A 27,398-nucleotide genomic window follows, 5' to 3' on the forward strand; every position below is an offset into this window, starting at 1 on the left:
TTGGTGTGAGGTGTGGGTGGCGGGGGGACAAGACTGTTGTTGTTGTTAAGAGAGCTAGCAGCTAATCAGAGTAACTACAGTGTGACGTCCCCTGAGAGCTGGGGATCATCTTTCAGCTGGCTGTGCGCTGTGGCCTTCTTGAGGAGGCTGTGTTTCATCACTTGGAGATCCAAATGAAACATTTCCCTTTGAAGGCTTGCTTCTTGGGCTCTGCCTTTTCTCATTTTTTCTTTCATTGTGATGTCTGCTCTACGCTGACCAGTTTTGATGAGCACATAAGATCCAATTCAGTGGGTGAGAATTTCAGGGAATAATCTTGTCTGTCCAATGGAGGCATAGAGGAAATAGTTTATTACATGATTAACTCTGGATTTAAAGTATTAAATAGATACTTGCAAGCAGTTATAGATGTCATTCCTCTGTTTACTGCATGTTATTACCCCAGCCCCTTATGATTATTTCTCTGTGGTCGATCCCCATTTTGTCATGTAGACCTTTCCTTTTTCACCCATGGGTTCCATAAAGAAGGGGCCTGTTGGAATTTCAGGTCCATTTATACTTAACTTCAACTTAAAACTGAGCTTCTGGGCATCCACCTGACCCTGATATTACAGAATCTAGCCATTGTGTCCTGGGCATTGGGAGTCTCTGGGCTTTCACGTGGATCCTGCATTCTGTTCCCTCTGCCCTACTTTTTTCTTTTATTCCTATCATTTCTGAAAGTTTGCCTGCTCAGGTCTCTTCATTCTGGGTTCATTCTTGTTATTCTCATTTCTTCTTTGAATACTCAATTTTATTTAAAAAACATCCATAGCCCTTCATTACAGTGCTCTCTAATAATTTACCTTCCTGCATCTTTTTCCTCCCCATTAAGAATTGCTCATGTAACTGAGGTACACCATAATCTGGTAAGGATGCCACTCTCTGTAATTAATATATTTGTATTTATTGAACACCCATTTTTTGCTAGGTCTGTGCCCTGAAAATATAACAGGGGGTTATGGTTCCATGGGGTAGATAGACTAGTGGTACAGTGATTCTCAAAGTATAATCCATGGGCCCTGGTTCTCCCAGAGATCCTTCCAGAGGGTCCAGAAAGTCAATGCTATTTTTAGAAAATAATGCTACTGCTTTGCCTTTTTCACTGTGTTGACATTTGTATTGAGGGTGAAGCTGCTGGGCCTTAGCACGAAGCAAGGCACTGAGGGGCACCAAGCTGTGCTAGTAGTCTCTGTTTTCTCCACAGCTCCCCATTTACAGTAAACTATTCCAGTTTGACTTAAAAATGTCTTTGATGAAACAAAAAAACTTATTTTGTTAAGTCTTGAATCTTGAGGACACATCTTTTTAATAATCTGTGTGACAAAAGAAGTGTTCAAAAAGCACTTGACTGTGAGGTAAAATCCGGTGGTTATTTCGAGATTCGAGACTTGTATGAGTGAGTTGCCAGCTTAAGTCACCATTGTTTCCCGGAACAGGTTTTACTGGAAAGCGATTGACAGACAAATTATGGTTATTCAGGCTTGGGTTTTGGCAAACATTGTATTGAAAATAAATGAAGTGGGCCTGTCACTCTAAGGAACAACTGACAGTGTTTTTTGCTAGTGATAAAATCTGAGCTTTCAACTGCAATTTAAGAGAGTATTTCATGTTCTTATGCAGCCCTTAAATACCTGCTTGTGACAAAAAATTTCCCCTTAAGGGGATACCTAAAGACTTTTCTGATGAGCTCGATGAAGATATTAACAGATAAGATTTTTAAATTGTATAAAGAAATGTAGGGATATTTGGAAGCTCTCCATAACTCAAATGACCGCACCCAGTGTTACAAAATTATGCATGGGTAAACAACCCATTCAAACTGGTTTTGGATTGTGACTAACTTTTTTTTTTTAAGGTTTTATTTATTTATTTGACAGAGCGAGAGAGGGAACACAAGCGGGGGAGTGGGAGAGGGAGAAGCAGGCTTCCCGCAGAGCAGGGAGCCTGATGCAGGGCTCGATCCCAGGACCCTGGGATCATGACCTGAGCCAAAAGCAGATGCTTAACCGACTGAGCCACCCAGGCGCCCTGGATTGTGACTAACTTTTAAAAAACCACGTAAGAAACTGTTGATGAGCATAATGGCTCTTGTTTGCTTTCCTCCCATTCCCTTCTAGTGCTCGTAGTGGGCATGCGACCTAGGTTGGGCCACTGAATAGCACCAAGCTAGTGCTTGGTCAGGGATGGGTGCATGACCCAAGCTAGGGAATGCTGAGTCCTTCCCTGGGATTTCTCTAACTAAAGGTGGAGAGAAGAGTCACTCTCCTTCTTTCTGACTGGGAGGCCTGTGAGGTTATGATCCCATACTGCTTGTAGCCACTGTGCGTACTATATGGAAAAAGCAAGTAGCCAGTGGGGGGAAAATGAAATCTGTGGGCAGAAAGAAGCAGAGACTAGGAACAGGGGGAGAGTGGGAGAGCTGGAGAGAGAGAATATACTATCCTTTATCTAGTAATACCCCTGCCCTTTCATCAATTTAGTTATGTAAGCCAATAGTTTATTCTTTTTTTAATAGGATTAGTCCAAGTTGGGTGTCTGTTGTTGCAAACAAAACATCTCTAATGCACCAAAGTAGTTATTCTTATTTCTCCAATGCCTGGGTTTTTTTATGTTTTTTTTTTTTTTTTTTTAAGATTTTATTTATTTATATAATTGTTGGAGATGAGAGAGAGCGCACAAGCAGCGGGAGCAGCAGGGAGAGGGAGAACCAGGCTTCCCGCTGAGCAGGGAGCTGGATGCCGGGCTCATTCCCAGAACCCTGGGATCAGGACCAGAGCCAAAAGCAGACCTTAACCAACTGAGCCACCCAGGCATCCCTCCAATGCCTAGGATTTAAAAGAATGAATGATAGTTGATTACTTTTTTATTATAAGAAAATCACTAAAAAGCACATTTCATACATGTGAGTTTTTAAATCTTATATACATACTTAAAGTCCTATAGATTGCTCCCAGAATTAACTACCAATTTAAAATCCTTTTTAACATGCTGTATGTTAATAGTTACAATACTTGAGTTGTTATAACTTCAAGAGTACCTATTTTTCTTACCCATTCAATTAGTATATCTTAATTCAGTACTTCACATTGCATTTATCATAAAACCTGCTAATCTTATATTAAATATGTCTCATAAAATGTGATTTTATTCTTTCAGGAAAAATATTCTAATAGCAGACAACCTAAGAAGAAAATTCCGAGGGATTATGCAGAATGGGATAAGTATGTTTTATATTTTGTAATACAAAATTTGTCACTGGAAAATTCTCTACCATAAAATATTGTAGTAACTTCTTAATTATTATAAATCTGAACATATCAAGACTACCAAGTTACTTTGGTAGAGTACTAAGAGTATATGGTCTAAGTAATGAAGGATAGTTGGAAGAAAGGCAGGCAGGCAGGGACAAGCCCCCCACTCCCCCTAAGTGGAAACCACCCTTAAAAGGGTTTTATACCATCCTGGAAGGAGCCCTCCACCCTTTCCCATGTGATAGATGACAAAAGCCTGATTGGATGACAGGCGTGTGGAGGGTTAATCAGATTTAAACAGCCTACCAGCCAGGCCATAAAAACCCCTAGACTTAGACACTCCAGGTTACTCCAGGTTGCAACCCTCTCGGTTCCCCTCCCTTTCCAGGAGCTTTGTACTATCGCTCAGTAAACTTTGCTTTGCTGCCCACCACTCTTCCTCTGGTCTACCCCTTCATTCTTCCAAGTGGCGTCACCAAGAACTATGGGCATTGAGGGAAAAGAAATCCTGTAACATAAGCACTTTTGATCATATTTTTTCATTAAATAAATATCTACAGCATCCTTTTGTTTATAAAAGCAACCAAAAATAATTCAGGTAATCCTATGCCCATCAAAAATAAAAAAGAACAAAAACTTTAAATCGAGATAAATTAGTTACAATTTTAATGACAAAGTTCTGAACAGTTTAGGTCTGATAAATATGGAGGTCCTCACTTGAATTACATGGTTTCTCAGAGCAAATACAGATGACTTGTAATATGAACCTGTTAACGCATTTTTGGAATATGTCTCTAAAGGCACAGTGGTGTGAATATAAGACTATCACTGATAAATTTAATTTTCTTGCTTGTACATTTTTTCAGTTTTTTTCTTTCATTTAAGATTTGACGTGGAAAAGGAATGTTCAAAAATTGATGAAGATTACAAAGAAAAAGCTGTAGTAAACAAGTCACATTTGTCTAAAATTGAGACAAGAATAGACACAGCAGGTAATTGGAAAAAAATAATTTCATAGTTTTTACATTTTCAAAATTGTAATAAAAGCTGTCAAACTAGATGACCTTCTCTTTAAGAGCTACAGATTTCCATTGTAAGTTTATGGATTTTCTCCTAGAGTTGACCACTTCTAACAAATTCAGTTGCATCCTTTTTAACTACTTAATTTTATATGAGTAATAGTTACACTACTTAAATTTAGTAAGCCTCAAAATATAGACCTAGTGTTTTACTATAATTTGTTTTTCATTGTATTTTTCAAATCTTTTTTCTCCAAATCCCTCAATTTTTTTTTGCCTCAAAACAAAAAGATACAGCAGTTTATTTGTTTTCACTGGAAGTCAGTAGGTGTATAGCACCTTTAAAGTGAAATAAAACCAATAATAAAAAAAATCTAAACCCCCCCAAATTGTGAATGATTTAAAGAAACATTTCCTAAACTTAGGAAACCTTTATTTTATTTACTTCACAATTTACTGCTGCTCTTAAAATAAGCATTCTTGGATTTAAACTTTTTAAAAATTCTCTTCAATTATAATTTTATTTATAGCAGATAACATTTACTTCTAGGTCTAACTGAGAAGGAAAAGACTTTTCTTGCTACTCATGAAAAGGAAAAAGGAAATGAAGCTTTCAACTCAGGAGACTATGAAGAGGCTGTGATGTATTATACTAGGTGAGCAGATTTTTGTTGTGGTTTATGTTGCCTTTTTTTTTTTTTTTTTTTTAAGTAGGCTCCACACCTAAATATGGGGCTTGAACTCAGGACCCTGATCGAGAGTTGCGTGCTCTACCAACTGTGCCAACCAGGAACCCCTTGTTGTGGTTTAAACTTGCCATTTAGGGGCGCCTGGGTGGCTCAGTCATTAAGCATCTGCCTTCGGCTCAGGTCATGATCCCAAGGTCCTGGGATCGAGCCCTGCATCGGGCTCTCTGCTCCGCAGGAAGCCTGCTTCTCCCTCTCCCACTCCCCCTGCTTGTGTTCCCTCTCTGTCAAATAAATAAAATCTTAAAAATAAATAAACTTGCCATTTAAAAAACATGATAATGTTTATATTTAATTGTTGAAGTGATATAAATAAGCTAAAAAGTCTGTCAGAATCACTGAAGATATTATACTTATGATTTATCATAAATTCACTTGTGTTTGCCTTGTTTTTCAGTACTTTTCTCAACCCCTTAAGCTCCCTAATCCCCAGTTTGACAGAGGTCCTTTCCTATTTTCCAGAGAAAATAGAAGCCATCTGAATGGAACTCGACAGAAACTCCATAGAGCATAGAGGTTAAGAACTCAGGTTCTGTAGTTAGAGTGCCTGGATCTAATCCTAGTACTTATGATGCTACCTCCCACCACAGGGCCTTTGCATATGCTGGGTCCTCTGTGTAGAAATCCTTTCCTCTTATTATCTAGTTAATTCAAACTTGCCTTCAAATCTCATCCCATGCTTCACTTCTTTGGGGAAGTCTTCCTTTGCCTCCCAGACAAGGTTAAATCTCCACTCTACTCCACTCCTCCCCACCCCTGACTTCCAAGGCAATCTTGCCTCTCCTTTGTGGTACTTGTTGGAGACACAATTTAAGTTTGTGTTTTGATAGTAACTGGACTGTAAACTCTGTCAGAGCAGAGCACCCTTGTCAGTTTTCTTATAACTTTGTATCCCCAGTGCCCAACAAAGTACCTGGTTCATAGTAGATATTCAATAAATACTTATATGCACTTTTTTAAAATAAAGATTTTATTTATTTGAGAGGGAGAGAAAGAGCATGAGTGGATAGAGTGGCAGAGGGAGAGGGAGACTCAGACTTTTGACTCAGACTCTCCTTACCTTTGACCCTGAGATCATGACCTGAGCCAAACGCAGATGCTTAACTGACTGAGCCACCCAGGCATCCACTTACATGAACTTTTGAAGCTCTTAACAGTCAATGAAAAGTAGAATAATTTCCTAAAATATTGTTACAAACTAATTGTGCTTATAGAATCCCTTATGCTATCTTAGAAATAAACTCTCTATGATCTTTTTTTCCACCTTTGGAAGGAAGATTTTTTTTTTTTTCAATGTTGCTTCTCTAAAGAAGTTTATCTCCACTGTTTAAGTGAACATACAAGGTAAAGAGACTATTAATCTATTTCTCATTCAGTATTGTCTTCCCTTTTTAGGCAGGTGGATGTCAGCGCTGATGTTGTTCTCTCTCTCCTTGTAGATTTCCACCAGTAGAGACTCTCTTAGTCTATTACAGGGAACACAATTTTTCCTCTTTTAAGAAATCAGAGTGGTGAAAAATTAAAGCAGCATAGCATTAAGGGAACTCAGACTGCCACTTTCTGACACTGGGCAGATTCTTCACCTCTCTTGCCTCAGTTTCCTCAGTGTGATGAGGTTGTTATAGTGAAGTAGTTCAGAGCCGCTGTGAGAATTCAATAAAACAACACTGAAAGGCAGGATAACATGGTGGTAGTGAAAGCAGGTGCTGGAGTACACTGGGTTTGAGTCCTGCCTCCCATTTACTAGCTTGTGACCTCGGGCATGTTACTTGGCTTTTCTGTCACATCTGTTTTTTTCATCTGTAAGATAGGAAGAGCAGTAATACCTCCTTCATGGATTATAGTGAGGCTTCAATGAGCGTGGTGTCTGTGCCTGGCAGGTGGGAGGTACTCAGTGTCAGGTACTTGTATTAGTCATTCTTACTTGTATTGTCTGTCTTTGGTCTCTACCCAACCATGTGATTTCTTTATATTCATCTTTAATGATCTTAGTAAATTGCTACTTTTTGTGGCTTTTCCCTTTTCATTTTCTATTCTTCTGGCTTTAGAAAATTCAGTGCACTGATACCCTTATCTTTCCTAAGCTTAGGAATACATTATTTCACAGCACTCCAAATCAACTTATTAAGCAACAACCGGGGAGGTTTTAAGTCCTTTTCATCAGTTATTTTGCTTTCATACCCTTAATGTAACAAAATTTCCTCTCTTAAAGTCTGTATTCCTCAGTTACTATTACTCTCCTTTGTTTCCTTCAGTTAACTTTTTCTGATTAAATTACGATCATTTCCTCCCAGTTAAATCTACTTTTAGATTACAAACTAAACTCTTGTTTTTAGATTACAAAGTAAACTCACCATAGCAACTTAATAAAGGATATTAGTTGTGGTTGATTGCTCCATTTTTTTGTACTAGGAAATTGTCCCCAAGGAGTCAAAATAATGTATTTGATGTTAACTAAACTGTTTTTTTAGGAGATCTGTGGGTATGTAGGTTACCATGTCACTTCTAAAGCCAGGGTCAACCTTAAACTGCTTACCTAGGTACTCAGCATCTGTCTAAATATTGATTCAGTACGTCTGTAGAACTATATTTTATTACTCTTGATGATGTAGGCTGTGCCAGTTTGCTAGGGCTGCCATAACGAAGTGCCACAGGCTGAGGGGCTCAAACAACAGAAATTTATTTTCTCACCGTGTGGAGGCTGCAAATCTGAGATCAAGGCGTCGGCAGGGCTGGTGTCTTCTGAGGCCTCTCTCCTTGGCTTGTAGGTGGCTGTCTTCTCTCTATGTCTTCAAGTGGTCTTTCCTCGGCATGTGTCTGTGTCCTAAACTCCTCTTCCTATAAGGACACCAGTCATAATGGATGAGGGTACACCCTCATGACCTCAATTTAACTTAATCATCTCTTTAAAGACCATCTCCAAATACAGTTACATTCTGAGCTGCTGGGGGTAAGGACTTCAGCATATGAGTTTGGGGGACACAATTCCACCTATAACACAGGCTATAATTGTTTTCTTTAAAACTTTAGCTGAGTTTTTCTATCTTCTTATGTTTTCCTCTGGTCTACTTGTTGCCAATAAGTGTCTCTTTTGTAGGAGTATATCAGTGCTCCCCACAGTGGCGGCCTATAACAATCGTGCTCAAGCAGAACTCAAACTACAGAACTGGAACAGTGCTTTTCAGGATTGTGAAAAGGTCTTGGAGTTAGAACCTGGAAACTTAAAGGGTAAAAAATATTCACAGAATGCTTTAAATTTACACCAGGATTTGTTCGACAATTTGTGGACACTCACTATGATTATACTAAGACTATTTCAGATACACTCTAATTTCTGTGAATCATCACTTTCATAAAGTTACTTTTAACTTCAAGTTTAACTTGGAATTTAAATTCCTGGTTATTTGCACTGAAGTGGTTAATAATCCCAGGAGATTAAGTAAAATATGTTTTTAAAGAAATATCTCAGGCTTACATTTGAGCTGTAGTGGTTTTCTTTTTATCTTTTAATTTTTTTATTGTGGTAAAATACACATAACATAAAACTTACCATCTTTATCATTTTTCAATGTACAATTCAGTGGTATTAAATACATTCATATTGTTGTGCAGTCGTCATTATCCTCCATTTCCAGAACTTTTTTTATCCTGCGTAAGTGAAACTCTATGCCCATTAAACAATAATTCTCTACCTTCCCCTCCTGCCAGCCTCTGGCAGCCACCATTCTCCTTTCTGTCTCTATGATTTTGCTATTGTAGGTATCTCATCTAAGTGGAATCATATAATATTTATCTTTTTGTTACTGGCTTACTGAACTATCCATTTATCCAAAAAATATCTAAGTATAATTTAATATAAAATTTCTGACATTAATATAATAAGCCCATGCCAGAGCTCTAGAACCTTCTGCCAGTGGCTTTGTGGGCATTTCCACCTACATGTCCATAGACATTTTATTTATTTCTTTTTATTTGTTTATTTGAGAGAGAGAGCAAGAGAGATTGAGCACAAGCGGGGTGAGGGGCAGAGGGAAAGGCAGACTCCCTGCTGAGCAAGTGGCCCGATGCGGGACTCGATCCCAGGACCCTGAGATCATGACCTGAGCCAAAGGCAGACGCTTAACCGAAGGAGCCACCCAGGCGCCCCTCCATAAACATTTTAAATTAAGTGTGCCCAAAGCTAACTATATCTTTTTACCAAAACCTGCACTGTGTTCGGATTTCCTGTCTCAGTGGCTGCACAACCTTGCTGTGGTCTAAGCCTGACTACACAAGTCAGACTCCACTTTCCTTTTCTGTTATCCAGAAGGAATCACTCCACAAGGGAGCGGCATAATTTATAATAGACCCTATTTCTTTAAATGTTATGGATTTGAGTAAATATAAACACTTAATTTTTTTCACATGGAATGTACCCTTGTGCACCCTCCTGCGCACCGTGGGTGTGCTAAGGGGAGATCCTGGAGCATCAGCCCTGACTGTCATTGCCATGGATTGCCCTCCTTTTACCAGCAAAATCCTCTTTGTCTGTAGTTTGTCTCTGTCACAGAGTATGGGTGGGCTCCCAGTTTTAGGACGTGGCAAAAAAGTTTTGCGATCTTCTGATGGGCCCACACCAACACTGTGCCAGGCCCTGTGCCAGGTACTTGGCACGTATTAACTCCACTAATTTCACAATAGGTGAGTAGAGGTGCAGATACTATTGTTAGGACACTCAGTTTACAAAAGTGGAAACTGAGGCATAGAAGGATTAAGCAATTCACCCACAATCACACAGCTAGCAAATGGCAGAGACAGGACTCAGCACTGGGCAGCGGACTCCAGAGCCCACATTCAACCACAGTGCTCATCTTCTGCCACCAGAATGACTTTATGTTTCCATTTTTCCTTGTTTGAGTAATTTCAAAAGCACCAGAATCTTCACTATTTAAAAAACAAACTGGATAGAGTCAAATCTAGTAATGAAGAGGGCCATAAAACATTAAGAAGTCTTATATTTGCTTAAATGAATAACTTCCTTTTCAAAACTTTATGTTTTACTCAAAATATAACTGTTCTAAATGCAGTGTGGTATTTCAGTTCATCCTGCAACAGAAAAAGGCATTAGTGGAAAAACTGGTGAAATGCAAGTAAAGCCTGTAATTCAGTTAATAGTATTATACCAATGTTAATTTCTTAGTTTTGGCAAATATTCCATAGTTATGTAAGATGTTAGCATGAGGGAAAGCTGGAAGAAGGTATATGAAAACTCTCTGTATTATCTTTGCAGCTTTGCTATACACCTAAAATTATTTCAAAAATAAAAAGTTTTAAAAATGATAACTATTGGGCGCCTGGGTGGCTCAGTTGGTTAAGCGACTGCCTTCGGCTCAGGTCATGATCCTGGAGTCCCTGGATCGAGTCCCGCATCGGGCTCCCTGCTCGGCAGGGAGCCTGCTTCTCCCTCTGACCCTCCTCCCTCTCATGTGCTCTCTCTCATTCTCTCTCAAATAAATAAATAAAATCTTTAAAAATAAAAAAAATAAAAAAATAAAATAAAAATGATAACTATTATATCATGCCTACTTCTTTATGGTTGTTCCCTTCTGAGTAGTAATAGTAATAGCTAAACTTGTACTTAAAGTATAGTGTAACAGTTTTGATTAAATTTATGACAAAATGATTTATCCTGTAGATTTTCATGGCTCATTCTAAGGCTAAAATCAAGTTGGTCAAATGTATGTTTTAAAATAGCATATTAAAATATGTTGGATATAAATTTCTCACTTTTCAAAATTTCCAAGCCTCATTCTTTTCAAAATAATGATTTACTATACAAAGTTCTCTGATTATACATGGATAATGATGGGACTATAGGCATTCCTTATCAGTATTAAATAATTGTTGAATTATTTGAAATACACAGAAAATCTGATGCAGATTACCAAAGTGCTCAATCTCTGAACTGAGCCGACTTAATCATCAGGATTCTGTCAGTTCCCTGTGCGCAATACCGTCTAATCATTTTAGAGATTGCTATAGAGGCTTCCTTCACTAATGGCTCATATTATGAGCCATCTGCTGGTCAGCAATATACTAAATTTGAATAAAGGATTTTCTCAATTTTCATAAAGGGGCAAAATACTACTAGTGGTGATTATTAAGAGGAAAGTGTTAATGCTCCATGACCAGCTTCCCAGTAGAGCTGTACAGTGTGGTGCCTCGAGGGTATGTATGGCCTCTCAGTGCTGGCAGGGGCTGGCGGAGCCTGGGGCTGCTCGAGGACCGGGCTGCTGGAAGGGACTGGCGCCCGAGGCAGCCTCTTTGTTTACCCCAGTATCATTTTCTACATGTGCAACAATATGAAAATGGGTGTAATTAAGCTTTGCCCAATTGCACACTAAACTGTTCTGTGCTATTTGTATTCTTCCACTTGAAAAATAGGTTCTAACCATGATACCACACATTAAAAAATATAACTTTTTTTTTTTTTTTGTAAATTTTCAGCCCTTCTGCGCCGTGCCACTACATATAAACATCAAAACAAGCTCCGGGAAGCTCTAGAAGATTTGAATAAAGTACTGAATGTTGAACCTGATAATGAGTTGGCCAGAGTAAGTACAGAAAGTGATACCTCACTTACTTCTATAGTTTTTTTATTTTTATTTTTAAAAAGATTTTATTTGAGAGAGTGAGCAAGTGAGAGAGACAGCACAGGGGCAGGGACAGAAGGAGAGGGAGAAGCAGGCTTCCCACTGAGCAGGGAGCCCGACGCAGGACTCGATCCCAGGACCCTGGGACCATGACCTGAGCTGAAGGCAGATGCTTAATGGACTGAGCCACCCAGGCGCCCAGTTAGTATTTCTGTATTTATGTTAAAATGACATCAATCTTGTTGGATGAATGATGTTGAGAATTAGGTCACAGCTTTAAAAACTAGGTATATCCCAGGGCGCCTGGGTGGCTCAGATGGTTAAGCGTCTGCCTTCGGCTCAGGTCATGATCCCGGGGTCCTGGGATCAAGCCCCGCATTGGGCTCCTGGCTCAGCGGGGAGCCTGCTTCTCCCTCTCCCTCTGCCTCTCTCCCTGCTCATGCTCTCTCTCTCTCTCTCTCTGTATCTCTGTGTCTCAAATGAATAAATAAAATCTTTAAAAAAAAAAAATTAAGTATATCCCCCCCCCAAAAAAACACAAAACAACTAGGTATATCCCAGATGCCCCAAAGTGTTAATATCTATTTGAAGTGGAAGAAAACAGGCTCTGAAATGTCCAAAACTATAAACCTACTTTTGAAGGACAAATATTTATTTATTTAGATAGGTAACATTGTTTATAAGGTGTACTTGTGTTGATTCAATACATTTATATATTGCAGTAGGATCACCACCTTGGCTTTAGCTAACACCTCTGTCACATCACATCATTATTTCTTTTTTGTGGTAAGAACAATTAAGATCTTGTCTCTTAGCAACTTTGAGGTTTAGAATATGGTATTGCTGACTCTAATCTCTATGCTGTGCTTTAGCTCTCCAGGACTTATTTATCTATAATTGCAAGTTTGTGCCCTTAAGCAACATCTCCCAGTGCCGTACCTCCCCAGCTCCTGGTAATAATCATTCCACTTTCTGTTTTTTGTTGTTTGCTTGTTTTTTTTTAAGATTTTATTTATTTCTTTGACAGAGACACATTGAGAGAGGGAGCACAAGCAGGGGGAGTGGGAGAGGGAGAAGCAGGCCTCCCACTAAGCAGGGAGCCCGATGCGGGGCTCGATCCCAGGACCCTGGGATCATGACCTGAGCCGAAGGCAGACGCTTAACCGACTGAGCCACCCAGGCGCCCCTCCACTTTCTGTTTTTATGAGTTTGGCTTTTTTAGATTTCACATATAAGTGATATCATACAATAAGAATATTTGATTTTTCTCTTTCCTGCAGTGTTGTAGGCAATGCTTTTCTCTGAGCCAATCTCAATTTATTATGCAGAGTGGTATAGAAGTTTCCTAGGTAGGATTAGACACGCTCCATGGCCACAGCAGAGTGCATGGTAAGCATGGCACCAGCAACAGCATTCGCTGGCTGACTGAGCAGACTGACTGAGGTATGCACCCCGGGGGCTGTTGGGAGGCCTAATGAGTAGAGGTAAGTGTAGAGAACGGTGAGATTTTACCCTACTGGCAAATTAACAAGGTGGCCTAGCAGAAGACACAGAGGACTCTGTTATTCACACTACAGCAAACTGATGAGCTTCAAGTTCATGTCAGCTCCCTTGGCCCCCAAATCCCATGGGGGTGGTGCAGAGTGGCCCAGATAGAGCTGCACACTCATTGGGTTTGTATCACAGCTGAGGAATCCCAAACTTAGGAAAACCCTCATCTTTTATAATGGGATACAAGCAAACCTGCCCAAAATTCTGTTATGGAGGGAAACATCTTTATTTTACTGGAGAGCAAACATACCTGCTCTCTTCTCTGAAGAGAAATACTCTCTCTGTTTTCCAAGGCTGTTCTCAGTAACAGACATCCTGGAAAAGATAGTCCAGAACAACTGTTATTTATGCCACTACTCACAACATATTTAGAAATGTGAGAAGTCCATGGAGAACTGTCTTCCAGCAGTAAGTTGTCACTGTTTCTACACGCACCTGTAGGGTTATCTGTCTCACTCTCTCTCAGTGGCAGCTGATGTCCCTAGTGTATTTGTCAAGTTAGCATTTCAGTGGATTAGGTTTAGGGCCCGGCTGAAGAACACATCTTTTTCCCATAGTACTTTCATTTTATAGTGGTATATTTATTGAAAAGTTATCGTGACAATATTCTAAAAAAATTCTGAAACAAGGAAAACCACCTTTAATGTCACTACCCAATACAATTTCATGTTTACATATTAACTTTCAGGCCTTAACCATTTATATCTTAACCATATGCAAAGATTAACTCAAAATGGATCATATACCTCAGTGTAAAACCTAGAATATAAGAGTTCTAGAAGGACACATAGGATAGAATCTTTATGACCTTGGATTAGACAAATCTTCCTTAGATATGACATAATGGCACAATCCATAAAAGGAAAAGTTGGTAAATTGGACTTCATCAGAATTTAAAAGTTTTGCTCTTTGAAAGACACTATCAGAAATAAAAAGAAGACAAGTCACAGACTGGGAAAAAATATTTGCAAATTGTGTATCCAACAAAGGACTTGTATCACGAATATACACATGGTCCCCAACTTACAACGGCTTGACTTAACAATTTTTTGACTTTATGATGGTGCAAAAGTGATAGGTATTCAGTAGAAACTGTACTTTGAATTTTCATTTTTTTCTGGACTAGCAATATGCTGGGAAGGGGCAGTGAGCCACGGATCCCAGTCAGCCATGAGCTCACAGGGGTTAACCAATACAGTCATAACCATTCTGTGCCCATGCAACCATTGTGTTGTTCACTTTCAGTACAATATTCAATAAATTACATGAGATATTCATCATTTTATTATAGAATAGGCTTTGTGTTAGAGGATTTTGCCCAACCATAGGCTAATATAAGCGTTCTGAGCATGATTAAGGGAGGCTAGGCTAAGTAAGCTATGATGTTTGGTAGGGTAGGTGTTGTAAATGCATTTTCAACTTAAAATGGGGTTATTAGGACATAACCCCATTGTAAGTTGATGAGGATCTGTAAGAACTGCAAAGAACTCTTAAAACCCAATAATAAGAAAACAAACAGGCAAATAAAAAATAAGCAAAATGTTTGACTGTCAGACTCCACCAAAAGAGATCTGTGAATGGAAAATAAGCATATGGAAAGATGCTTAAGATCATTAGTTACTAGGGAAGTTTAAATTAAAATCACAATACTGGGCGCCTGAGTGGCTCAGTTAGTTAAGCCTCCACCTTTGGCTTAGGTCATGATCCCTGGACTCCTGGGATCCAGCCCCTGGTCGGGCTCCCTCTCTCACGCGCTTTCTCTCAAATAAATAAAATCTTTTAAAAAAAAAAGGGAAGAAACTTTTGGGAATGATGGATATATTTATTATGTCAAAACCTATCAATGTGCATTTTAAGCATGTGACTTTGTCAACTATACCTCCGTAAGCTGTTAAAAATGGGCAATTGGGGGAAAGGAAAATGTTTTGATATATTTTTTTTTCATTCTCATTGGCATAAAACATAAAACATATCTTAAAAAAAGCATGTGTCGTATGATTTTATTTGTATAAAACTCTGTGTGTACATATGTGTAGAAACATATCTAGGAATGTCAGAATGTCATTGTTACAGAGTGGCAGGATTTCAGATGATTTCTTTCTTTCTTTTCACGCTCATTATGCTTTAACGGACATGTATGATTATAATCAGACAAAGCAATGAAGTTGTTTGAAAAAGAAAAACAAGATCACCATAAAAAGTGTTGTCCTATGTACCTTTATCCACTTTTTTTTTTTTTTAAGATTTTATTTATTTATTTGACAGAGAAGGAACACAAGCAGGGGGAGTGGGAGAGGGAGAAGCAGGCTTCCCGCAGAGCAGGGAGCCCAATGTGGGGCTCGATCCCAGGACCCTGGGATTATGACCTGAGCCGAAGGCAGACGCTTAACGACTGAGCCACCCAGGCGCCCCTCTTTATCCACTTTTTAATATCTTCATATTCCTACCTGACAGAATGGTTATATTTTTAATTAAAGGAAAACATTTTCTTTAACATGGTGATTATGTTGCAGAAGACCTTGTCAGAGGTTGAGAGAGATCTGAAAAATTCTGAACCTGCATCTAAGACTCAAGCCAAAGGAAAGAGGATGGTTATCCAGGAAGTAGAAAACTCAGAGGACGAAGGTGGAAAGGACAGCAGAAGAGCACAGGAAGACGGTAGTGGAGATAAGAGTAAGACATCTTTCCTCTTTTGGTTATGCAAAAACCTCCCTTTTTATATGATGAGCTGGCTCAAATTTTCTATTTCTACCAAAATTCTTAGTCCACCAAACTTTTTCTAGCTCTACCATGTAAATCCATAAACAAGTTTTTTTTTTCTTTTTTTTAGAGAAGGAGAGAGGTGGGGGGAGGGGCAGAGGGAGAGGGAGAGAGAGAATCAAGACCAGCAGCTGAGCCCAACATTGGGCTCCATCTCATGACCCTGAGCCAGAATCAAGAGTCAAACACTTAACTGACTGAGCCACCCAGGCGCCCCAAGTTTTTTCTTAATGTTTTTCTTACTACAATCTCCTAAACCCATTTTTCTTCTTAACCTGGCACCTTTCTCTAGTGTTCAACTCAATTCCTCATTATCATAGTATATTGACATTATTGATAATTTGTAGGTTAACCTTAAATCCCTCTCCAAGATGATTGTTTTGTATATAGCTACTTGGTTTTAAACCAAATGTATTGACTTCACAGGGATGAATGCATTGTTGGGAAATTGCTATATAAGTCTCTCAAAAATTTTTTTAAATATGTGAAAGAAATAGATATAATTTCACTTCTGGTATAATTTTTTTAACAGAATCTAGACTAGATAAAGCTTCATCTTCATAATATGTAACAATGACAGTTACATCAGCTTTAAGGGGGAGGATGCGCCTACTCCCTTAACAAGGGTGGGAAGTGTGTCTTTACCCCTTTTCTGAGAGCCCCTGAACAACCAAAGGGAAAGTAACAGTTTTGAAAATTATTCATAGGCAAAAATTAACTTGTAAGCAATCTGACAGAATATTTTAATTTTGAGAGAGAAATATAAAATATTCAGTGCATTCAACTTAAAAAAGTAAAGAAGTAAAAGTTTTAATTTTTTTAGTGACAGAAATATAACGTAAAATATACAGCTCAAGACAGAACATCAGTGAAATCAGGGTAAAGACAAAGGGACAAAAAAGAAGGGAGGAAGAGAGAAAAGGAAACTGTAGGAGCACCAGGGAGATGGGAAAGGAAGAGAGGGCATTAAAAGGATGAAAAAGGGAGAAGTTAAATAGTTTTTCAAGGATTGAGACTTACCTTTCAGACAGATTTTAAATAAATTCTGGCAGTAAATATTGTTCTAAGGGTTTATATTTAAGATATCAAGCCAAGTATCTTAAAATTAAAGGAAATCATTTAATATCTTACCTGGAACAAGATACAGTATAAACTAGATCAGTTGATCCTATTTGTAAATTATTATTTAAATATTTACATATAGTAAAAGTGGACTTTTTTGGTATGCAGTTCTATCTAACAGGTGTATAAAATCACGTGACAGGATACAGAACAGTTCCATCACGCCAAACTCTTTCTTGCTGTCCTTTTGGCCAAATTCTTCCCTCACCTCAAACCTTGGTAACCATTGGTCTGCCATAAATTCTTCAAATTTTGGGGGTTGGGAGAGAATACAGTTTCTCCTCTCCCACAGGGACTGTTACGACAATTGTTAGATCACTTAGTGTTGTCCCACAAGTCCTTGAGGCTTTCTTCTTTTTTTCTCACTCTCTCTGTTATTAAGATTGAAAAGTTTCTATTGATCTATATTCAAGTTCACTGATTTTTTTTATTCCTGATCCCAAATGTACTGTTGTTCCCATTTGGTGAATTTTAAATTTTGGTTATTGTGTTTTTCCATTCTAAAATTTCATCTTAGTTCTGGTTGTTTTTTGTTTTTTGTTTTGTTTGTTTGTTTGTTTGATCTTCCACTTCTCTGCAAACTTTTTAAATCTTTCCATTTCGGGAGTGTTTGCCGTTATTTCTTGGAGCATGGTTATAATAGTCACTTAAAGTCTTTGAGAATTCACATCTATGTTATCTGGGGTTTGGTATTACATAATCATCTTTTTCCTTGCCAAATGTGGAGATTTTTTTTCTTCCTCGTTTGTTAAGTAGTTTTGTACTGTATACTAGCAACTTTAAATATTATGATATGCGATTTTCAGTCTTATTTAAATCTTACAGAGAATTTTTTTTAAGCAGTTAAAGTCTGGTTAGGTTTGGGTAACAGTTTTCCTGGCTGATTTCTGTGAACTATGGTTCTAATGTCAGTTTAGTTTCAGAACCTTTGCAGCGCTATTTGGATCTGCCCCACCTGTACACCACTCAGTGGCCAGCTGTTGTCTGGGCAGTGGTCTTCCCCCATAATTCATTTCTCAAAACTTTTAGTATGCTGTTTAGGATCACATTATGTATGATGTGAGCCCGGGTCACATGCAATTGTTTTCTTGAGCTCCCCCTTCTCTGTGATTCTTTCCAGCTCTTTCTGGCACCCAGAGGTTTTCCTTCCTATTCCTCTAGTTAGAAAGGCAGACTTAATTACCCCTTTCTACCACACACTTCCCATGACCCTGTGCCTCCAGGACCGAGCAGCAAGAGGACAGAGAAGAACAGCAATGGGAACATTCTTGGGACCACAGTTTCTCCGACCAGAGATAAGAGTTCCTCTCCCTCAAAATCTCACGTACCTGTTGGCTGTTACTGCCACTGCAGCGGATGTAGGATTGCCTGGGGGTTGGGATCGGACAGAAAGGAAAAACAAAACAAAAAAGAAACCAAGATTCTGGCACCAGCTCCGGATTTTGGACAGCCTTTGAACCAGGTTAGGAGATGACAGAGGAAAGAAAAATGAGAAGCTCACTGCTGGTCTGGTGGCTTTTCAGGTTCTAGGCCCTTTTCCCAGCTGGCCTGCTACCATTTACTTTTCAGTGTCCTCCTTTGGCTACTCCATCAATTCTGTCTCAGGTTTTTAATTATATTTAGGGGGAGAGATGGGTAGAGTGTGTTTATTCCATCTTGACAGAACTGCCTTTCATATGACTATTTTTTTGAAGGATTAGCACATTTGAAGAACTATAAAAGTTGCTTATTTAGGTTATTTTATTTAATCCTCAAGGGAGCTATAACCCACACTTTTATAGATTAGGCAATGGAAGCCTAGAAAGGTTTAGTTATTTGCCACATTTGCATGGGCTGTAAATCACATGGCTAGGACATGGCCCTAAACCTGTGTGACTCCAGTGTCTATCTCATAAAAGTGGTTAGTGGATGCCAACTAAGAAAGTATAGGTTCTATAAAATCCAGACTGAACATCACCAGGCCACCTTGTCAAAGAAACAGATGTAATTTGGTGTTTATCTCCCTCGTGCTTACTGATGTTGTACCAAAACTCTTATCAGAAGCTGAACCTATGTTGAAGAGCAAGTGAGTTAAAGACTAATGTGATAATTTTTGATTAAAAAAAGGAGCATAGGAACTGAATAGACATTTTTCCAAAGAAGACATTCACATGGCCCATGGGTATAGGAAAAAGATGCTCACATCACTAATCATCAGGAAAATGCAGATCAAAACCACAATGAATCACAGACCTGTACCTCTGAAACAAATAATACATTATATGTTAAAAAAAAAAAAAAAAAGATAGTATGAAGGGAAAAATGAAGGGGGGGAGTCGGAGTGGGAGACGAACCATGAGAGACTATGGACTCTGAGAAACAAACTGAGGGTTCTAGAGGGGAGGGGGGTGGGGGGATGTGTTAGCCTGGTGATGGGTATTAAAGAGGGCACGTTCTGCATGGAGCACTGGGTGCTATACACAAACAATGAATCATGGAACACTACATCAAAAAAAAATAAATAGGGAAAAAAAAGAAATATCATAAAACATAAACAGAAAAGCATACATAGAAGAGCATGGATGTAGAAAAGGGGTTGAAGAAAATGTGGAAATTAAAGAATGTTAGTTAAGTCTAAAAAAAAAAAAACAAACCACAATGAGATATCACCTCAAATGTGTTTGAATGGCTGTCATCAAAGAGACGAGAGATAACAAGTGTTGGTGAGGATGTGGAGAAAAGGGGACCCCGTGTACTGTTGGTAGGAATGCGAACTAATGCAGCCACTATGAACAACACTCTAGAGGTTCCTCAAAAGATTAAAAATAGAGCTCCAATCTGGTCCAGCCATCCCATTTCTGGTTATATGTCCAAAAGAAATGAAACCACTATCTTAAAAGAGATATCTGCACCCCTATGTTCATGTCAGCATTCTCAATAGCCAAGACATGGTAATGTTGCAGGATTTCTTTTCCCTCAGTGCCCGTGGTTCTTGGTCACGCCACCTTGAAGTATGAAGAGGTAGACCAGACAGAGTGGTGGGCAGCAAAGCAAGGTTTATTGAGCGATAGTACAAAGCTCCCGAAGAAGGAGGGGATCTGAGAGGGTTGCCACCAGAGTTTCTCAGTCTAGGGGTTTTTATGGGCTTGCTGGTGGGCTGTATTAATCTGATTAACCCTCCACACACCTGTCATCCAATCAGGCTTTTGTCATCTATCTATCACGTGGGAGAGGGCTCCTTCCAGGGTGGTGTAAAATCCTTTCAAGGGTGGTTTCCTCTTGGGGGTGGGGAGGGCCCTTGTCCCTGCCTTCCTTTCTTCCAACTATCCTTCATCAATAACAACCTAAAGTGTCCTTCAGCAGATAAATGGATAAAGAAAATGTGAGACACACACTCATTTAAACACTAGAATATTACTAGGCCACAAAAAAGAAGGAAATCTGCCATTAGCAAAAGCACGGGTGGACCTTTAAGACATTATGCTAAGTGAAATAAGTCAGACAGAGAAAGATGAATACTGTGTGATCTCACTTATGTGTAGAATCTAAAAAAAAAGCCAAATTTGTAGAAATAGAGAGTAGAACAGTGGTTGCCAGAGGTGGAGGCTTTTGGGATAAGTTGGTCAAAGAGTACAAACTTCCACCTGTAAGTCTGGGGGAGGTAATGTACAGCACGGTGACTGCGGTTAACAATATGACATTCTATACTTGAAAGGTGCTAAGAAAGTAGATCTTAAATGTTCTCACTATAAAAAAAAGGTTATGTGAGGTGATGGATGTGTTAAGTAACCTTACTGTGGTAATAATTTTGCAATATATATCTATACCAAATCACGTTGTACACTTTAAACGTATACAATGTTATATGTCAATTATATCTCAATAAAGCTGGGGAGGGACTGGAGATACTAAAAGGCCCTCCTCCCACCTAGAGATAAACAGGAAAGGGCTAATCATTAAACAATGAGTAATTACTATTCTGTGATTAGAAAAGTGAGTCAAGATTGTTGTGTAATATTTTTTTTTTAAGATTTTATTTATTTATTTGACAGAGACACAGCGAGAGAGGGAACACAAGCAGGGGGAGTAGAGAGGGAGAAGCAGGCTTCCCGCCGAGCAGGGAGCCCGATGCGGGGCTTGATCCCAGGAGCCTGGGATCATGACCTGAGCCGAGGGCAGAGCTTAACTGGGATCATGACCTGAGCCGAAGGCAGACGCTTAACAACTGAGCCACCCAGGTGCCCCAGATTGTTGTGTAATATTAATCATTTAATAGACTGATGTTTCTCTCTGAGTTAGGTGGTTATCCATAACATCAGAACCACAGAGAAACAATGTTCCCATTCAGATCTCCAAGCAGCCAGAGCTTTAAGAGAACCATTTCTTTTTTTCTTTTTTTTGAGAGAGAGAGAGCATGGGGCGGGGGGGGGGGGGGGGGGGGGGGGGGGGGGGCGCATAGGAAGGGTTGGGGTAGGGGTAGGGGCAGTGGGGGAGAGAGAGAGAATCTTAAGCAGGCTCCACACCCAGCACAGAGCCCAACACAGGGCTCTATCCCCCAACCCTGAGATCCTGACCTGAGCGAAATCAAGAGTCGGAGGCTCTACCGACTGAACCACCCAGGTGCCCCTGAGAGAACCATTTCTGATCTTGTCATTTGTGCCCCTCAATAATTATTTTGTAGATTAGGGAATACATAAAGATATGTGAAATTCCGAAAATAAAAATGTCTTGATAGGAATATAAATTTTAAGACTAGTTAGTTCCCTTTTTTCAGGAAAGCAAATCAAGATTAGCTGGGATAAATAGCTGGAAGCTCAGAAGTAGTCCTTTTAAGATAAAATAAAGTCAATAGGACTGTAGTCCTTTTAAGATGAAATAAAGTCAATAGGACTGTCTTATGCTCACCTCTACCAAGTTCCATTGTTAGAGGACATGTAAAGAGAGGTCCTGGAGCCTTGGACAAGACAGGAGAAATCCAAGTCACTTTTAGGAAATCCTGTTAAAGCCCAGAGGGAGGTCATCAGGATGGAATCCTTGCATATGTTTCCCCATCCCACCACATTCCAAAAGAGAATTCTTAGTCATGATGGGCTATGATGCAGGGAGCCCTGAAGCCCCTGGGAAAATGCAGCTTTGACTGTTGTGTAACCTCAGCTGATAATGCTGCTCACCTGTAAGCACCACTCGGATTGGCCAGGCCCAGTTCATCCCGACTGAGGTATAACGTAGCCAGTGGATTTGATTTAATAGCTGACAGTTATTGATCACCTGCTCTGTATCAGGTACTGAGACAAGACCATTGACGATTGTCCTTCTAGGGACGAGTTTGAAGAAACACCTATTTGCCAGGCTGATTAGACCCAAGGATTTGAGATCCTGGGCTTTCTTGGGAACTCCCCATCTATTTGTGTTTTCCTTCGCTAGTGGAGAGCATTTAGACGTGACCATCACCATACGACTAGCTGTCAGAGACTTTGGTATTTATTCTGTCTTCTTACAGAGTCTGTGAGAAGTAATCAGAGGAAAGTAACCATCTAGCCTCCTTTGTCGTGCTGTTGCTTATTCCCTACTTAAAAATGAAATATAAGAAAATTAAATAGTAACTTGCAAACAGAAGAATAAAATACAGTTATTTCTCTTGTCCTAGAATTGGTGGGATCAGGACGGGGGAAGGGTAGGGATTTCAAGGAGTTAAAACAATAGATAAAATCATGAAAAGAAAGGTGAATGATGTTGACTGTGTATAAGTGAAAAACCACTATCAGTCAGATGCTATAAAAAAATTAAAAGGTAAATGACAAACTAGGAAAAATGGCAAGGGGTTGGTAACCTTATGATATGAAGAGCTTTTCCAAAACAGTAAGAAAATGTTAAAAGAGCCCAGTACTAAAATGAACAAAGCATATGAACAATTAATCACTAACGGAGAAATTAAATGATCAACAAATTTTGTACTGCTAACAAAAAAAGAAAATAGATTATTTTTCTCTCCCATCAAATTGGCCAAGATGGGGGATTAAAAAAAAAAAAAAAAAGAAAGAAAGAAAGAAAGAAAAGTATCCTTTGTTGTCAAGGGTAAAGTGAAATAAGCATTCTTTTTTTTTTTTTAATTGAGATAGGATCCATATATCATAAAATTCATCGTTTTCAAATTCAGTGGATTTTAATATATTCACAAGGTTGTACAACCATCACCACTGTCTAATCCTGGCACATTTTTATCATCACAAAAGAAATCTCATACCCATTAACAGTCACTTCCATCTCCCTCCCCTGGCAACCATTAATCTACTTTCTGTCTCTGTGGCTTTGCCTATGCTGAATATCTCATATAAATGGAATCATACAACATGTGGCCTTTTGTGTCTGGCTCCTTTCACTTAGCATAAGATTTTCAAGGTTCATCCATGTTGCAGCATGTATCAGTACTTTACTCCTTTTTATGGACAAATAAACCCCATTGCATGGATAATACCACATTTTCTCTATCCATCTGTTGATGGACATTTGGGTTATTGCCACTTTTTTGGCTCTTCTGAATAATGTGGCTATGAAATTCATGTACAAGTTTTGTGTGTGTGTGTATGTTTTTAATTTTCTTGGGTATATACCTAGGAGCAGAATGCTGGATTATATGGTAACTCTTGTTTAACTTCTTGAGGAACTGCCAGACTGTTTTCCAAAGTGGCTACACCATTTTATAGTCCCACCAACAATATATGAGGATTTTAATTCCTCCACATTCTTGCAAATGCTTGTTATGGTTTGCCATTTTGATTATAACCATTATAATGGGTGTGTGAAGTGGCAACTCCTTATAGTTTTGATTTGCATTTTTGTAATGACTTATTATGTTAACCATTTTTCTGTGTATATTATTATTGTTATTTGTGTATCTTCTTTGGAGGAATGCTTATTCAAGTCCTTTGCAGCCTAATTTAAGAATTAGGTTGTCTTTTTATAGTTGCATTATAAGTGTACTTTATATAGTCTGGATACTAGACCCTTGCAGGTAAGATATATGGCTTGCACATAATTTCTCCCATTCTGTGGGTTGTGTTTTTACTTTCTTGATAATATCCTTTTACGCAAAGTTTTTAATTTTGATGAAGTTCAATTTATTTTTTCTTTTGTTTCCTGTGCCTTCGGTGTCCTATATAAAAATCCATCACCAAATCCAAGGGCATGTAGATTTACCCCTTTGTTCTCTTCTAAGAATTTTATGGTTTTAGTTCTTATATTTAGGTCACTGACTTATTTTGATTAATTGAGGTAGGAAGGAGTCCAGCTTAGCTTTTTTTTCAGCATGTAAAAATCCAATTGTCCCAACACCATTTGTTAGACTATGCTTTCCCCATTGAATGGACTTGACACCCTTGTCAAGAATCAACTGGCCATAGATGTATGGGTTTATAGAATCTCAGTTCTATTCTATTGGCCTAGATGTCTATTCTTATGTCAGTGCCACACTGTTTTGATTACTGAAGCTTTTAGTAAGTTTTAGAAATCAGAAGTATAAGTCCTTTGATTTGTTCTTCTTTTTCAAGATCGTTTTGACTACCCTGGACCCCTTGAAATTCCATATGAATTTGAGGATCAACTTTTCCATTTCTGCAGAAAAGGCTGTAGAATTCTGATAGGGGATTATGTCAGATCTGTAGATCACTTTGGATATCTTAACATTAAGTTTTCCTATATATGATCAAGAGATATCTTTCCATTTGTTGGTTTTCTTCCAGTAATTTGTATTTTTCGGCGTACAAGTCTTTCACCTTCTTGGTTAAATATATTCCTAAATATTTTATTCATCTGGCTGCTACTGTATATGGAATTGTTTTTGTAATTTTCAGATTGTTCATTGCTAGTGTATCTTGTACCCTGAAACTGCTGAATTTGCTTTTTAGCCTTAGTAGTAGTAATGTGTGTGTGTGTATTCTTTAGGATTACATATACCCTCCAAATATAAACACACACACACACATATATATACATAATATAAAATATAATCACGTCATCTGTTAATAGTTTTACTTTTTCCTTTCCAATATGGATGGTTTTTATTCAATTTTTTTTGCCTAATGATGAGGCTACAACTTCCAGTATAATGTTGAGTAGCTGTGGTGAAGACAGCATCCTTGTCTTGTTCTGAACTTCAGGGGAAAACTTTGAGAATTTTACCATTGATATGATGTTGACTGAGTTTTTCATAAATTACTTTATCATTTTGAGAAATTTCACTTCTGGTCATAGTTTTCTGTTTTTTATCATGAAAGGGTGTTGGCTTTTGTCAAATGCCCATTCAATGTAAATAATGATCATGTGATTTTTTTCCCCCTTATTCGATTAATGTGGTATGTTGTATATTGATTTTGTACTGTTGAACTACTTCCTGAGATAAATCCCACTCGGTCATGGTGTATAATCCTTGTACTATGCTGTTGGATTTGGTTTGCTAGTGTTTTGTTGAGGATTTCTGCATCTACCAACTACCCAAACTACTGAAGGCTACTGAAGTGAGTCCTCATGGCTTTAGATCTAATGGTTGTCGGTAGGCTTTAGGCAGCTGATACTGCTGGCCATCCCTTCTTTTGATATTTGTTATTCTTGACTCCTTCCTCCCTGAAATACTCTTTCTTCTTGGTTTCTGAGGCAGTACTCCCTCCTGGGCTTTCTCTCATTTCGAGATACTCCTCCATCTCCACTGAAGATTTTTCTTATTATTATCCTTTACATGTTAGTATTTCTTAGGGATCCTCCGGAAGATGGGAGTGACCTCATCCACACCCAAACTCCAATGATCCTATTTATATCAGCAACTCCCAAGTCCATTGGGACTTACTGAAGACTCTAGATAAGGCCACTCCTCTGAGCTACATTTGGAGCCACCTCCTGACCAACTCCGCTGGAATGTCCCTCAGGTAGTACAGTACACGCCAGGACTCACAGGGCTTTCAGGGTCAGGCCTCGGCTTACCTCCAGAGACTATCAAAGTTGTTCAAGGACCCTTCGATCTTAAGGAGAGAGGTATGCCTTTCAGTTCATTTCATTTGAATCCCATAAACCAGTTATGCTGATTTCTAGCTCTCTTTGCTCTAGGACAATCTTTAGCTTTTTCCTTGTGTCTTTGTTGCCTTATTTATAAAGTGGGGATGATAATACTAGGTATGAGGATTAATGATAATGAAAAACGGTGTATGTAAAAATCTTGACTCATATTAAGTTCTAAATAAACTGCAGCTATTTAGTAATAGTACTGGTCAGACGTGAGGGCATAATATACAAGGGAATGGAGAATAATACTAAACTGTCTATTGTTTCTGTTGACACTGATCTGTGCTTTCATCTGTTTTTATGCTGGGTGGGGACTTGAGCAGCAGATACCAGACGAAGAAGACTGGAGTCTTGCTCTAATAATCCTACTGGGTCCAATCTGGGGATTTATTGCTATAACAAGATCTTTTTATTCTTTTCATAATGAAGCCTCTTTTGGTTATTACACTGTATAGAAACCCATACTGACTCATTAGTGTGTTTTTACACTCAGTGCTTGCCTTAAGGTGACCATCCACTGATTTTCACTTAAATACTCCTGCTTTTCTATTCCCCCTGTCCTTGTGGTTCAAATCCTAGCTTTACCATTCATGAAACACAGTGGAAAATATATCCATTAAAAATCAGGTTAGAGGAGCACCTGGCTGACTCAGTCCCGCTCAGTGGTGCAGTATGCGACGCTTGATCTCCAGGTCTTGAATTCAAGTCCCACGTTGGGCATGGAGCCTGCTTTAAAAAAATCAGATTAGAATTTGTTAAAACAGAAAGCTTGGAAGTCTCTGTACTTAAGTGTTTTTTCTAACAGTGCTGTGAAATAATTAATTGCTTTGTTTTAAATATTTTTTGCTTTGTTTTAAATATTGATAAGACACCCACCAATGAAATATTTATACATCATTTTCATATTTAAAAATAATAGATTGAAAAAATCAATTATTAAAGCTATGATTAATGCCTGAAGTCTTTCGATCAAGATAAAGGAATTTAGCTTGAATAAGACACTGTTAGGAAAATTTACTGTTTTTTAAGGCTCACTTTAAAAACTTGGTGCCTATTTTATGTAACTTCTTTGCTAAATTCATGTTAAAATGGTCACTTGGATTTTATTTCACTTTCAAATTATCTTTCTCTCCCAGTTCTTTACATTAAAAGGGTACCCTGATCTTGGGTGCAATTATCGTATTCAAGGTTTGCTAACTTCATGCTTTCGTAAATCGTAAATGGGAGAAAGGTACGTTTTTTTGT

The 27,398-nt window shown here is 38.6% G+C and overlaps 1 protein-coding gene and 1 long non-coding RNA gene across 2 annotated transcripts in view; one reads left to right on the forward strand and one right to left on the reverse strand.

The window, feature by feature from the left end:
• On the reverse strand, positions 1-27,017 carry LOC116642971. The gene is made up of 3 exons (XR_004301462.1): positions 26,794-27,017; positions 7,750-7,896; positions 1-1,484 (listed from the first exon to the last, which is right to left on the reverse strand). It is a non-coding gene; the product is annotated as an uncharacterized LOC116642971 (long non-coding RNA).
• Positions 1-27,398, forward strand: part of SPAG1 (sperm associated antigen 1) — a 69,911-nt gene that overhangs the window by 13,695 nt on the left and 28,818 nt on the right. The window contains exons 5-10 of the mRNA XM_032421630.1: positions 3,199-3,263; positions 4,179-4,285; positions 4,863-4,968; positions 8,156-8,286; positions 11,545-11,651; positions 15,755-15,914. Coding sequence (XP_032277521.1) covers positions 3,199-3,263; positions 4,179-4,285; positions 4,863-4,968; positions 8,156-8,286; positions 11,545-11,651; positions 15,755-15,914 — 676 coding nt within the window. The remainder of the gene's footprint in view (positions 1-3,198; positions 3,264-4,178; positions 4,286-4,862; positions 4,969-8,155; positions 8,287-11,544; positions 11,652-15,754; positions 15,915-27,398) is intronic.

This window comes from Phoca vitulina, unplaced genomic scaffold, assembly GCF_004348235.1.
Source record: "Phoca vitulina isolate PV1807 unplaced genomic scaffold, GSC_HSeal_1.0 scaffold25, whole genome shotgun sequence".
In the NCBI taxonomy this organism is placed as follows: domain Eukaryota; kingdom Metazoa; phylum Chordata; class Mammalia; order Carnivora; family Phocidae; genus Phoca; species Phoca vitulina.